The sequence below is a fragment of the Silurus aristotelis genome (assembly GCF_946808225.1).
Source record: "Silurus aristotelis genome assembly, chromosome: 1".
NCBI lineage: Eukaryota > Metazoa > Chordata > Actinopteri > Siluriformes > Siluridae > Silurus > Silurus aristotelis.
In genome coordinates this window covers 15,684,983-15,700,588 of record NC_139574.1, presented here as the reverse complement: position 1 = coordinate 15,700,588, position 15,606 = coordinate 15,684,983, and the positions used below count along the sequence as shown (strand labels likewise).

Genomic DNA, 15,606 nt, shown 5'->3' with positions numbered 1-15,606 from the left:
TTGTCCCTCTGGGGGGAACCAATGTAAAGCTAACCTACTGCAGTATTTCCCTGTCAGAAAGAGGTCCTTAAACCTTTTTTCAAATATGCCTCACATGCCTAAAGAACTCCTTTTACTCCTACTACTACTACAATACTACTACTAATAATAATTCTTTTATAGAATTCAGGCAATATTTTATTAGGATCATCTCAATTCAACAAGTAATAACTTCAAAAGACTAAAACTGGTTTAATTACCATTTTGTTTACACTCAAGGTTATTTTACAGAAGTTTTAGGTAAGGGAAGAGAGTTAGACTGCTGATCTTCTTCTTCTTCTTCTTTCGGCTGCTCCCATTAGGGGTCGCCACAGCGGATCATCCGTCTCCATACCACCCTGTCCTCTACATCTGCCTCTTTCACACCAACTACCTGCATGTCTTCCCTCACCACATCCATGAACCTCCTCCTTGGCCTTCCTCTTTTCCTCCTACCTGGTGGCTCCATCTTCAGCATTTTTCTACCAATATAATTCATGTCCCTTCTCTGCACATGTCCAAACCATCTCAATCTCGCCTCCCTCACCTTGTCACCAAAACATCCTACATGTGCTGTCCCTCTAATAAACTCATTTCTAATCTTGTCCATCCTCGTCACTCCCAACGAAAACCTTAACATTTTCAGCTCTGCTACCTCCAGCTCCACCTCCTGTCTTTTACTCAATGCCACTGTCTCTAATCCATACAACATCGCAGGTCTCACCACAGTCCTATAAACTTTCCCTTTCATTCTTGCAGATACCCTACTATCACAAATCACTCCTGTCACTCTTCTCCACCCACTCCACCCTGCCTGCACTCTTTTCTTTACTTCTCTAACACACTCTCCATTACTTTGCACTGTTGACCCCAGGTACCTGAACTCCTCCACCTTCTCCACCTCTTCTCCCTGCAACCGCATCACTCCACTGCCCTCCCTCTCATTCACACACATGTACTCTGTCTTACTCCTACTGACTTTCATTCCCCTTCTCTCAAGCGCATATCTCCACCTCTCCAGGCTCTTCTCAACCTGCTCTCTACTCTCACCACAAATCACAATATCATCTGCAAACATCATAGTCCAGGGAGACTCCTGTCTGACCTCGTCCGTCAACCTGTCCATCACCACTGCAAACAGGAAAGGGCTCAGGGCCGATCCTTGATGCAGTCCAACCTTCACCCTGAACCAGTCTGTCGTACCTACTGCACACTTCACTGCCGTCACACTGTCCTCATACATGTCCTGCACCACCCTCACATACTTCTCTGACACACCTGACTTCCTCATACAATACCACAACTCCTCTCTCGGTACCCTGTCGTACGCTTTCTCTAAATCCACAAATACACAATGCAGCTCCTTCTGTCCTTCTCTATACTTCTCCATCAACATCCTCAAAGCAAATAAGGCATCTGTGGTGCTCTTCCTCGGCATGAAACCATACTGTTGCTCACAGATGGTCACCTCTTCTCTCAGCCTGGCTTCCACTACTCTTTCCCATAACTTCATGGTGTGACTGATCAACTTAATTCCCCTGTAGTTACTGCAGGTCTGCACATCTCCCTTATGCTTAAAGATCGGTACCAGCACACTCCTTCTCCATTCCTCAGGCATCCTCTCCCCTTCCAGAATTCTGTTAAACAATCTGGTTAAAAACTCCACTGCCATCTCTCCTAAACATCTCCACGCTTCTACCGGTATGTCATCTGGTCCAACCGACTTTCCATTCTTCATCCTCTTAATCGCTGCTCTCACTTCCTCCTTACTAATCCTATCTACATCCTGCTTCACCAACTCCACATCCTCCAATCTTCTCTCTCTCTGATTTTCCTCATTCATCAGTTAGACTGCTGATATTTGCATAAAAAATATTTGACAAAGTTAAACTGACAGAAAAACCAGGAATGTCAGATATTACAATATTACTAATTAATGGAAAATGCTTGTCTCCTTGGGCTATAGCAGAACTGTAAAGTAAAGTCTTTTGTCTTATAGAAGTAAAAAAAGAAAGCTACATGGACTTATTAACACAGTGCAACATAGTCAGATAAGAAGGCTTCAAGTATAGAGGATATGGAATGGTGCACAAATTCTTGTGTAAAATTTAGCTTATAAATGGTAAATGCATAGCTTCAGTAAAGGAACATGCTTAATGCAACTGCCATTTAATTTGCAAATACAATTGTAATTACCACCTCCATTTGCATTGCATCATTTAGTTTCCCATTAATGCAAGCCTGAGCAAATAAGATTAATTAGGTTTAATTTAGGCTTTAATTATTTTCTTTTTAATGCATAACCAGGCAACAGTCATATGGAAACACAAGATTAATTTTGAATGATTGATAAATTATTGCAAATTACAATACTTATGCTAAGGCAGGAGCCCTGTATAAATGTAGTAACTATTACAGATTCTAAGATTTCTTAGATGGGATTTTTTATAACCATGGATTTAGGATGGATTATACGAGTCATTTACCATAAATGCAGTAAATCCAAAGTCCCATAAACCCCAACCATCTCATATCGCTTTCATCTTTCATTAATCTAAGAGATGAAATTTGAACATTTTAAGAACTCACAGTGCGCATCCATAGGTGATTTTATAGGAAATGGAATATGTGCATTTGTAGTCATACAGTGGGTATTTGTCAGGGAAAGTAAGTTAATATGGATGCAAAGGATGTTTATTGAAAAACTGGCAGACAAATCCAGTTTATTGGGAAAGGTCAAAAACACAGAACTGGCAATCACAACACAGCATAAACTAGACAAATACTAAATAAATAAATAAATAAATAAATAAATAAATAAATAAATAAATAAATAAATAAATAAATAATAAAGATGCATGCAAATTGAGCATTACTTTGGAAACAGGTGAATGTAAACAGCAATCTGGTGATTATGATCATGTTGGAGCTTGTGGTTTATAAGAAGTGTAGTGCACAACTCTATAGGCCACAGTGCACTCTAAGCACCTGAGTCAATTATTAAAGATGACCTGACAGTGAAAAAAAACAGATATTTTAAAAAAATGTCAAAATTAATAATTATGCATCTGCCACTAAAGATACAAACGCTACCAAAAATGCTCAGCTGCTGAATACATTTGTTTGTCAAGATGCAAAGGAAAACTTCTGACAACTTGGCACTATATTAAATTATTTCTTATAGTTCAAGTTTAAGTTTATTTCTATAGCGATGAACATTGTCTCAAAGCAGCTTTGCAGAACTTGTGTGACTTAGAACTTCTAAGACCTGCTTACACCTCGTGGTGATAGCATCGCCTCCCAAGCCAGGTTCCAGCAACCTGTCCCCAGAAAGCCTGTCTTAGTTCCCTAGCAAAGACAATGTCTACCTCTAGGATCTGGGTTTAGTATGGATATTTGGTCCACAGGATTATGTTCCCCTTGCCTGCACACTAAGGTAATGATGTTGCCTGATTATTACCTCAGTCTCTGGTACACTGCCAAACTCTTGCAGATGGAAAATACTAATAAATTTAAGATATTCTTAAAAAAAAACAACAAATTTTATGTTTTTTTTTTATTCCAAAGTCACTGAACCCTGTGCCCTTTGCTCTGCACATAATTAGAAATGGCCTTGTTACAAGCATTACACAGACTTACTCAAGCGGTACTGTTTTTTTGTTAACAATATGTCTTTAATATTTAGATATATTGTAATACTAATCAGTCCATCTGTATTTTAATTTGAAAATCTCATTGCCTCCAACTGTGTATGTGTAATGTTTATAACACAGTTCCTGTTTTTGAAACAGTCTACATTCTTCACACTGTGCCTTTTTAATTTCTTAGGTTGCCAAGAGCACAATTCATTGCTGCCACCGTCTGAGTCCAGTGTCCTTGTTCTCTATAAGGGGTAGTTTGCTTTTTCAGAGGTGACTTTGCACATACAGTCAGAAAGATCTGACTGCACAATACAACACAGCTCAGCAGCAGTGATTTATTTCATTGTTAAATGCAGGTACATGCTTCATAGCAGTATATTCAGGGGTTTCAGCTATCTTTTATTTGCATTATACTAAATATCAGAGTGAGTTTTTACATGCAAATTAGTTTGTTCTCTAAATAATGTTTAATATATGAAGATCATTTGAGGATGTTCACCTGAATGGATTAGTAGTTAAAACTCTTTATTTACTCTTTATTTATTTTTTGAGCATTTTTATGTACAATAACTACAATCACACTAAAAATATCAGCTTATACAGAATGGAAAATACACTGCTTGGGTAAGAAACAGTCATAAGCTCTGAAAAATATTCTTTTGGTGTCTATGTAAATTTAGTCTGCTTGAGTCCATATAAAGAAGGTCTAGCAGCTGTTGATGGTCTCCACTTGGTGGGATCGAGCAATAAAGGTGATGAGCATGTTCTGGAGCATCTCAGCTCGCATTTTGCTAATCTGCAAAACCTCTTCATGATTGACCTTTTCCTCATTGCTGTAATCCAAGGACACCTTGTTGGTGATGAGAGACAGGCCTAAGACTTGCAGGCCACAGTGCTTGGCCACCGTCACCTCTGGGATTGTGCTCATCCCTGCAGGGACAACATGAGATACACTCTTAATTAAGTGGCAGTGTTATTGTTATTGCTGAAAACCACCAAAGAGTAGAATGCACTGCCCCATTAAAAAGAGTTCTGTCTAATGTTCTTCAATTATGAGAAACGACACTCTACTCAATTCCCAGCCCTCATAAATGGGATAATAAGGGTAAATGTATAAAACATTCTGAGATGACAAATAGAAGATACTTGGAGAAACCAGTAAACTCCTCTTAAAACTTCCACTGAGATGATAGAAATAAATTAGAATTATTTAGAAATAAATAAATTGTAATTATAATTTATAATTATATATAAATATTATAATAAGAATAGAAAAAAAATTTGAGATTGAGATTGTATTTAAAAATTGAGTTTCTAATAATTTCTGCCAAAATTGCCTTTCAGTGTATGTATTGATGAAGTGTACATAGTTCAGAATGACATCAAATACATCACACATTCAGTTATGCATTTGTCTGTGCGTTTATTTCTATTTCAATTATGTTGAACAATGTGTGTCTTGTTTTCTTTACCTACGGAGTCACTTCCAAGGATATGCAGCATTCGTGCTTCAGCAACAGTCTCAAAATTAGGTCCACTGACCATGCAGTACACCCCCTCCCGCACAAAGTCAGAAAAGCCCAACTCAGTGCTGATGTCCAGCGTCAATTTTCTTAGATCTTTGCTGTATGCATCAGACATGCATGGGAACCTGATCCCAAATCTGAAGAAGGTGAAGAGTTTTTACATATTGCATAGTAACATTTTGTATTAAAGTTTTTATGTATGTTAAGGCATTGATAGCTCAGTGCTTAAAATGTTAAAGATGGAGTTTAAATCCTAGCACTATCAAGCTGCCAGTGTTGGGTCCTTTAGCAAAGCCCTTAACCCTCAACTGCTCAGTTTTATAAATGAGATAAATGTAAGTCGCTGTGGATTAAAGTGTCAAAAACGACATAAACATAGATATAAGCTCCTAAATATGTTTAGGTAGTATGATAACAAGATGACTAACAAGACACTTTAAAACACTTAAATTGTAGCTGTATTCATTATGATGTAATACATTTCTTTTTTTCTGTCCTCTAAAATCTACTCATCATCAAAAGGAATCTGTTTTTACATCCGAAAAAATTGTAACCATGAGGATTTCCAGTTCAATATTTCCATTGTGGTTTGCATTTGCACTTCAATCACATCAGACTAATGATATTTGTAGTCTGCACTCACAAAAAGAAATGTATAATGGTAAATGTATGTTAATTTAGCCACATTTGTGTAATCATTGTTTTTCTGTAAAATTTGCGGTATCTCTCAGTACCTACCGTTCATCATTGGGCCCACATAGTGGATGTTGTCCAGCAAAACCTGGCAAGTTAATGTGATCCTTGATGATCATAATATCTCCCACTTTGAAGTCCTGACAAAGGCCTCCTGATGCATTTGTTACTATGATCATTTCCACTCCCATCAGCTTGAAAATCCGCACAGGTAATGTGACCTGAAAAGAAAAGACACAGATTAAACAGAAATTATTTAGATTGCGGTGTTTTTAATCTGTTTTTTTATTATTTATTATTTATTTAAACTGTCTTCAGGTTATGCAATTTGGGATTTTATCCAAATCATTCATATGTTAGTATAAAGGCTCATAACCTATGTAGTTTTTCCAAGTATCACAAATTCATTCATCCATCTACAAAATCCATTTTATTCTGGTCAGTAATCCAAAACCAATCCCAGAAACACCAGGTGCCAAGCAAGAGAATTTGCCCCAGATCTCAATCACTGGGCACCAATCACATATGCACATTCACACACTTACTCACACAAAGTGTATTTAATTAATGTAATGCCAAGCTACTTTTTTGACAGTGTAAGGAAATATGTGGCATACAATGTTCCACAAAAACACCTTAAGAAACAAGTGAAAAGCCGAACAGGCAACAACCTAAACTTGAGTTCAAATGATAGACTCTCTGGGACACTCTATAGTAAGCCTGCAATAAAAACACACAAAATAAAATTAGCCAATTGCCAAATATTTTCTGATTATTTATATCATCTAATCCCCATGCAGAAATCTGTCAGATTTTACCTAGCTTCTTTTTTCCACTGCCAGTTTCCATCAATTCAAAATCTTGAATGAAATAATAAAAAAAAACAATATATACTTGTAAATATTGTGGTGTAAAAAGCATTATAATTTCTGCTTTACATTGTCCTTAATTTCAATCTATATTTTGTTTTACTTTGTGTATGTACGTGTGCGTGTGTGTGTGTGTCTGTGTGTGTGTGTGTGTGTGTGTGTGTGTGTGTGTGTGTGTGTGTGTGTGTGTGTGTGTGTGTGTGTGTGTGTGTGTGTGTGTGTGTGTGTGTATGAGAGAGAGAAAAAAAGAGAGAGAGAGCACAGCTGCTGCTTTGAGCAGGGGGTAAAGAGAATCTTTAGTGTTGTTAAAAGAGATAAATGCAGAATGTGCATACAAGGCCATTAGGGTCTGTGCCACACAGAGAGTGTGACAGTAAGAGACAGAATAAGAAAAAAAGAGACATGAATAATGAACTTCATGAACTGATGAAGCTTGGTGAAGGCAGGAGGCTGCAACTGAGTTTTTTTGTATAGTTTTTGCTCAAAAGCACTCCAAGAATCTAATTCCAAATCAATGCTCTCCAAATTACTTGAGACACCAGTGGAGCTTATAAATCTTTTCAATGTAGGGCAATTATTCCAGTACAATTAAGAAAGGACAAAAGCTATTATAGCCAATCACCTGTGCCAGTAAGACTGTGTGTGCATAATCTCCTCCAAACATGTCTGACTGTCGTACACATTTTTTGGAAAAAGGTTGTTTAGAAGATTCTTTGGCCAGTTCTTAGTTTATTAAAATAATTAACCTTGGGACCATTTTTGATGAAACTGTCATGAAAAGAGACCTATCTAGTGGTCAGGAATTAGCTTAATTCTTAAAAGAAAATGTGGTTTGCATTTACAGTATCTGACACATACTGCATATGAGTTCAATAATATATATATATATATATATATATATATATATATATATATATATATATATATATATATATATATATATATATATATATATATATATATATATATATATATATATATATAAATTAAAGGGGGAGTGGTGGCTCCAGCGGTTAAGGCGCTGGGTTGCCGATCGGAAGGTCTGGGGTTCAAGCCCCCGTATCGCCAAGCTGCCACTCTTGGGCCCTTGAGCAAGGCCCTTAACCCTCTATGCTCCAGGGGTCTCTTACGAGGGAAATATCAAGGTCTGTGACGTCGGAGTGACGTGGGGCCGCCTTCCCGTGGGCTCACCACCTGCAGGAGGGACCGTAAGGGACGGTGCTGTGAGGATTGGGCAACAGTCGAAGGCGGGGGCCTGCTTAGACTGCTGCCCCCACGACCCGAATTACGGATAAGCGGGAGAAAATGAATGAATGAATATATATATTAAAGTAGTCAATTTGCAGCTTGTATAGCAGTACAGATTTACTGTCTTTTAAAAAAAAAAAACTCAACATACAAGCCATTACTGTCAAAATAGCTGGCAACAAAAGTGAGAAAATATTTTGTGTGAGCACCATTGTTACCACTCCCTTTATCCTCCTGGGCATGATATTTACCAATGCTGCACAGATTGTTGCTGGGATCCTCTTTCACTCCACCTTCCACCTTCCACCTCCACTGTTAAATAGGCTTCAGGTCTGGAGACATAGAGTGATGGAGTATGTCTCCAGACCTGCCCTCCCTTCATAAACTGCTGTTTAGCCAAGTTTATGAAGGGAGGGCATCATGTTTGGCTTCAGAATGTCACAGTACATGTTGGAATCCATGTTTCCCTCATTGAAGCACAGCTCACCAGTACCAGCAGCACTTATGCAGCCCCAGACCATGATGCTACCACCACCATGCAAGACACAATTTTCTTGGTTCTCCTCACCAGGTCGTTTCCACACACAAACAAGTTTATCTTTAGATCAGACCACATCACATCATCACATTATCACATTAGACCACAGGACATGGCTTCAGTAATTTATGCTCTTAGACAAGTTGTCTTCAGCAAACTCCTTGTAGGGTTTCTTGTGAGCAGCTTTAAAAGAGGCTTCCTTCTGGAACGACGGCCATGCAAACTGACTTGTTGCAGTGTGCGGCGTATCTGAGCACTGACAAGTGGACCTTCCACTTCTGCAACCTCTAAAGCAATGCTGGCAGCACTCATGCGTCTGTGTTTTGAAACCAGCTTCTGCACCTGATGCACAGCACAAGGACTCAACGTCTTTGACCGACACTTGTGAGTCCTGAGGGGAACCCGTCTTGAAAAACCTCTGTATGACCCCGGCCACTGTACTGTAACTCAGTTTCAGGGTGTTACTGATCTTCTTATAGCCTCAGCCATCTTTGTAGAGAGCAAGTATGAGAGAATTCTACTTAAAGCATTACTTTTTAACTGCTCTTATACAAGATACACAAATCTGTATGGGCCTGTCAAGCAGATAAAAACATGAACATGATGAATAGGACATGTGGCTTTGCATGGCTAAACCATGTACAGCTGTTCTCACTTTGGGTGTACTCACTTTTGTTGCCAGTTATTTAGACAATAATGGCTGTATGTTAAGTTATTTTTAGAGGAGGGTACATCTGTATTGTTTTTTAAGATGCACATTGACTACTCTAAAATATATAAAACTCTAATTTCTATAGTAGTGTCCCTTGAGAAGATATACTAAAATGGTTGCTGAAATGTGAGAGGTGTAAATTTGTAATTTCTCATATAGTATTTGTTAAGAAAATAGAACTAAAATGGAGGTTTACTATTCTTAAGATCCCTAAATATTGTTGTGGACTTCAATCCCACTATAAAAGTAACTGCTACCTTTATTTCCTCTGTTTTTCTCTTTCCACTTTATCTTCAAGGCATTGATGGTGTAATAAGACTTAAGTTGCAGAAATAAGGAAAGTTTATTCGAACACTAACTGCATCAGCTCTTTAAAAGTGCCTTACTAATTGAAATAACCAGGGGTCAATGAAGGGTTAGGAACATTGTTATCCAATTACCCCAACAACACATCTGTCAGCAAAGAAGAGTTCACTTAATTAAGTTGTGTACATGTTTGGTTGTGTATTACTGCATGCAATCAATCTGTAAATAAGGCAGGTCTCATGGTAACATATCCTCATTCTACAACTCTAAAATGAGGAATGGTTTAGCCAAACATTCAAGTAAATGATCTAATTGGGTGAGTAGTGTGCTTATTCACTCATTGAGCAGAACACAATCATGTCTGATAAATGCTTCATCATTTTGGCTTATTATGGTGTATTCAGCTGCATTTGTATATTGACAGGTAATTATGTAATCTTTTGATTTTGAAAAAGCAGCGTTGGAGAGGATTTAGGAGAATTAGCACCTCAACCAGTGGAAAATAATTGTTTTTCCAGTCCTCTTATACTCCAGATTAGCTATTTCAAATCTCTGGCTGCAGATGATCAAGCTGCGCCGTCAGTCAAAATTAGAGCTGCTTTTTTTTTGTTTTTAAATACATTTTGTTCCTGTTTAGTTATTGCTAATGCACACACAGTAGTAAATTCCACTGCATATCACATCAGACACCAGTCTGTGAGAAGGACCATTTCTTTGATCCAAATAGCAAAACAAAACAAAAAACCACTGACCAAAGCTTTAAGTGTAATTACTCTAATAGGAAACCTAAATCTTAAACATAAGCTCTAATGAAACTTTGATTTGAGTCAGTACCCTACCACATGGATGGCTTTAAGTAGACCATATACACATATATAGCTCCTTGAATGCTAATACTGAAAAAGACAGGTGATGGATTGATTTAATGCCTAAGCCTACATTAAGAGTGAAGAGCTCTTGCCCAGCTTTACAGACATATGCTGGCAGTGACATCTACATGTAATGCATTATGTCACATTGTCAGAGGTGCAATTACTCTGGCAGTTCCTCCACACTTCTGGAGGATGCTGATCCCTTTGCAATTTAATGAAAAGCAGGTCTTTGACACCTTGTGCCACAGTTAAATGATCTCTTTAGATGGACATGTGTAAAATTCAGAGCTCCTCTCTCAGATGTCCCAAGCAGCTCATCTTAGATTCATTTCTCTCTGTCTTCTCTAGAGCTAATAATTCAGTGGGCAAAAGGGCACCAGGTTAATTGCAATTAAAAAGGGATTTTGTGACTTAATAGTCTAATACACCAAACTAGCTGACAATTGGACATGCATAATTGCATAATTGCAGCATACTACACAATGGGATATTGGACTGTATGTGAATCCAGCTTACTGTACTTGTATGCTACCTTCATGACCCCAAAGTTTCTTAAGATTAATGTCCTTAATCTTGCTTTTTAATTTTAGACTATACTAAACATTTTTATGTATGGTAGTGACAGTGAGAGAGAATCGTTTATTTTTCTCCTGTATCGAGGCCTCTGGTTGTACACTCAATATTTATGCAGCACAGCTTCTGATTGTGACAGATAAAGTTAATGATCCATACCTGAGGTGCCAACTCCATTCTGTTTTGCAGATAGGAGTAGCTTTCCCTGGGTTCAATTGTCCTTGTAGAGTCAGAAAGTGCCAGGGTCAATCGCTTATAGAGATAAATGCCACATCTACCTGCATTCATTAGTAGCTGCACAGTTTACATCGATTAACCCATAACACCTATGGTATGCTGAAGTGGAAAAAAACCTACACAACCTCGATTATGATTATGAACAGGGATTTTACAGAAAGTACATTACAGTTAAAGACCCTGAAGAATTATTTGAATCTTGTGTATATTCTGATTAACACATTAGAGGAGGATGTCTTCAATCTTAACTATTTAAGTGGATGTGATCTAATGCTAAAACACAACTGTATGTACAATGCTAGAATCCCTCAGAGTTAATGATTGCTATAGTGTTAAAATTAAGGGCATGAAAAGTTCAGACTCACCTTGCACATTGAATAACCCTCATATAGATGAAACCTCCCCTGCATGAAGACACAGGACTTGTCTTTTATATGACCAAACACAAGCTGCCCTTCATGGCCAGGAACTACACATGGGAAAGAGATGCACTTTTGACATTTTTCACATTATCTTGATAATAATAATAATAATAATAATAACAACAACAATAATTATTGTTGTTATTATTATTATATAATGTATTTGCTATTATGTACATATTGTATATTTTATAGAACATATATTGAAGTAAAACATCATGTTCAATGCCTTTTTCAGAATGCAGCATTTCATCATATATGAAATGCATATCTTGTTACTTGTGCTGTTCTCAGACCAATATACAATGATGTATGAAGCAATATAACAATAAGCTAGTATGATTTGCCTTGTAGCCATTACTGTCACACACCATATAAATTGACAAGTATTTGTTGGCCATCTTTTGGTGATGCATTAATGAATAAATGAATAAACATATTAATGTATTCAGTCATGACATCTGCACTACATTTAATATGTCTGGCTTTAAATATGACAGGTAAGTTTAATACCATGTGGAAGGCAAGAAAATCCTTGTTTATTCTTATTGTTTTCCTATTTGGGGAAAAAGGTTCTGACTAGTCTCAGCCTGTTGAAATGCAACCTTGAACTCTGTCTTTTGAGATTTCCTTAACCCTAAAGTTTAGACTGTAATAAGACAGAGATCATGTCCTCTGTTGCAATAGAAACTTTTTTAAAGATTGACAGATGGCTCAAGGAAGGGGAGTTATTGTTTTTTTGTAACCATTGAAATGTTTGGAAGAAAAAAAAAAACAGTTCATGAGCATATAATAGCTTAATCAGCATATGTCTGTTATTTTTTGGGTGGTACAACAATTGTAATTATCATTAACGTGGACTATTGTTTTGCTTATGATGTTTAAGACGTTTGTGTTTTCCCCCCAAGGTCACTTTGAGGTCAATTAAAAAGTACAATGAAAACAATCAACATTTTAAGGTGATGTAAGAATACTTGATTGTAGAAAGTATGGTGGTTGTGTTGCTTATTTTTTGGCCCAGTCATTAAAACAATGCAAGAGAACTATTTTCATCAATTGTTTCATTAATTTAAAATGAGCACATGCGCACACACACACACACACACACACACACACACACACACACACACACACACACACACACACACACACACACACAAATATCATTATGTGCATTCTAACACTTATACAGATTATTCACTTCATCACATAAATATTTAAAGATATCCAAGATATCATAATAAGAATCCCCTCTGGCAGAGATTAGGGACTATTTTTACCCAAGTCATCATATTTTATTCATGGCCAGTAGTTATTAATTCTCATGAATTTATGGCTCATTTTACAAAGACTTGGGCATGATTTGTTAACCACAACAAAATGAAAGGCACAGCCAAACCCCTGTGTACCTCATTGTAGAATCTAATCTAACAGCCCATACTCCAACCACTTTCTTTGTATTACATGAATAAATGTAATATAATTAGTATCTTAAAGCATGCGCTCGTTTAATTTATATTCTCTTTGGAAAAATCTGACTAAATTTAAGGTTTATTTAAATATCAGCAAAAACACAATGCTGTTTTTTTCCAACTTTAGGTGTTAAAAGCATTTAATATCAGGAGTGCTAATAAGCAGTTTTCAGCTACTGACCAGTTGAAATTTGCAGATCATTTATTTCTGTACCATTCAGTTTGAAGCAGGTATAGAACATGCTCCATCAAATGGGCACACCTACCTGTGCTCACAGGGAAATTGGGGATGTCCTCATAGCGAAAAGACTGCTTGTTTGAGGTGCTCTCTGCAAGGAAGCTGAGTCCAGAGCCACATATTACAGCTATCTTCGGGCGATGTCTAGTCCTGCTCAGAAGCCACTCTGTGGCTAGCTTGCACTCATCAAATGAGCAGCAACTAAATCAAAATAGGGACAAAAATTACAGTAGGTATATCACTAAAACGATGATGAAAATCTTGAATCTAATTCTTATATATAGATGTAAGACATAATACAAGATTAGGTTCAGTTTAAGAAGTGTGAACAGCTACAAAACATTTGTTCATTTATCCTATTCAGGAAAAACATATTAGACACTGATATTAGCTTGATCCAAGGATGCGAGAGCTAAAACTAGTGAAAATACCTGGTGTGACATCAGAACTACCCAGTTTAAAAACTTTGGTTTATTAAAAAAACTTTTCTAATAAAGCTTCATCGACGTTTACTGTGTATTTTTACTGCTTTTCAAAATAAATAGGCATCGTAATGCAAACACAGGAATAGCAACTCATCTTTCAGCTATTTAAACAGATGTTTGTCTATAATGTGACTCGACATAATTAGTTCATGTACATAATGACCCATTATCGTTCATTTCATCTGATAAAACCAGTATATAAAAACTTGGCTTTTGTTTTTGTAAAGATGTAATCTTCTTTGGCTTGTATGTTTTATGCACAACAGAGCGTCCTGGTCTGTCCAGAGAGCAATGTAAGAACCATGCTAAGGGGGAAAAAATTAACTCATCACTCTCATTTGACCCTTTCTATTCTGCATGGGTTTTTTTTTAATTGACTTTTTATGCCTGATCTTTCTATTAGCCCATTATTTCTATATTTACTCATGTGCATGCTTTTAAGTGATTTTGGGTTTTTCAGCTGCTACCACAGTTGCCTACTACTAGTTTAAAAAACTATTTAAAAGTGGGACCTTTTTTCAGTTAAAACTACTGATTAATCCACATTTTTTCTTTTTTAAGATATGAATGTCAGGACAATCATATTTTGTATGAATGCAATATGTATAAACTTTGTGATTCAAAAATGTAAAAGCAACGTAAATACAACCAATTATTGCTTAAAATATTATTATATTATTTTCCAGTTTGGTCTAATGCTGTTGTGGATAGCTGTTCTGACAAACAACTTATGCTTACTGTTTTAAAAAATATTGTATGCATTCATACACTACATGTTTAGTACAAAATAAATTTGTTCATAATTACAATTAGAAAATAATAATCAGATATGACAGAATTCAAGCATTTACCACGAATTGCCCTTGCTGTGCATGATTCCAGGCTGTAAAGAGAACAGTCGAACTGTGGGAACCGGACAGAGACCTTGTAAAATAAGATAAAAGTGAGTGTGAGAGAGTAAGCGAGAGAAAAAAAAAATCATGGTAAAGTCTCTAGTGATCTAGTGTCTTCTCATTGGCTGAGCCTGTGGTGGGAGAGGAATATTTGCATAGTTTTCTAGTGAACTGACGTTGTTCTCATTTTAGAGGCCCATCTTTTGGAAGCCCATATTACTTTACCATTAGTGATTTATACCACATGTGCCATTTTTGTTTGTATTTCTTATTTAAAAATAATAAATAAAGAATATTTTTAATATAAATTTTAATATAAGTTTAAATATATGTACTGACATGCTGCCCTTGACACAACAAGCCCTTTACTTGGAAGTGAAGTAGATGTTTATGTTTACTCAGCAGCACCACCCATTTTTTACTGTTATCAATAGAGGACAAATCAGCGAATCCACAGGTTTTGAGAAGGTTAAAAAAATGGAGCCTGGTTGATCAGAAAAAAAAATAATAATGTTTTTGCACAAATCTTATGCAGTGATTGATTGACTGTTATTAGATATTGTTGAATTTCTAAAAACAAGCTAAAGAAAAATATCCACAGAATGTAAATTATATGTGTCTGTTATAAAAATATCAGTTATGTCTCAGTAATCAGCAAAAACGTTTGAGAATATAAATACAATTTAGCTATGCTTTAACTGTCCAGATGCATGATAAACAATAATTCACAGCTAGGCTTTGCTGTAAGTTCATGACTTTCAGATCGTCCTAAATACTTGTTCAGACATTATTCTTTTGTAAGTATCCACTAACCTTGCTTTATAAGATATTGAATTTGCCATTTTGTATTATGCTCTGATTAC

General features: G+C 36.5%; 1 protein-coding gene and 1 long non-coding RNA gene across 2 annotated transcripts; both read right to left on the bottom strand.

Annotated features, from left to right (window-relative positions):
* Window positions 1-3,993: 3,993 nt before the first annotated feature.
* Window positions 3,994-14,820, bottom strand: pnp4b (purine nucleoside phosphorylase 4b). The gene is made up of 6 exons (XM_083548703.1): window positions 14,702-14,820; window positions 13,394-13,566; window positions 11,599-11,702; window positions 5,924-6,099; window positions 5,132-5,322; window positions 3,994-4,589 (listed from the first exon to the last, which is right to left on the bottom strand). Exons 1-6 carry the CDS (start codon window positions 14,722-14,724, stop codon window positions 4,366-4,368), a joined length of 891 nt encoding a protein of 296 aa, XP_083404829.1. The 5' UTR covers window positions 14,725-14,820; the 3' UTR covers window positions 3,994-4,365.
* Window positions 6,108-11,592, bottom strand: LOC310730819. Its single transcript, XR_014534972.1, has 3 exons — window positions 11,156-11,592; window positions 6,697-6,738; window positions 6,108-6,598 (listed from the first exon to the last, which is right to left on the bottom strand). It is a non-coding gene; the product is annotated as an uncharacterized lncRNA (long non-coding RNA).
* Window positions 14,821-15,606: the final 786 nt, after the last annotated feature.

Bases quoted from the DNA above. Each gene is read 5' to 3' on its own strand.
- pnp4b (XM_083548703.1), bottom strand. From the start codon at position 14,724: ATGCACAGCAAGGGCAATTCGTG. The intron at 11,703-13,393 runs GTAGGTGTGCCC...TCCCATGTGTAG, and splicing joins CAATTTCCCTGTGAGCACAG to TTCCTGGCCATGAAGGGCAG. The intron at 5,323-5,923 runs GTAGGTACTGAG...CACCTTCTTCAG, and splicing joins TGTGGGCCCAATGATGAACG to ATTTGGGATCAGGTTCCCAT.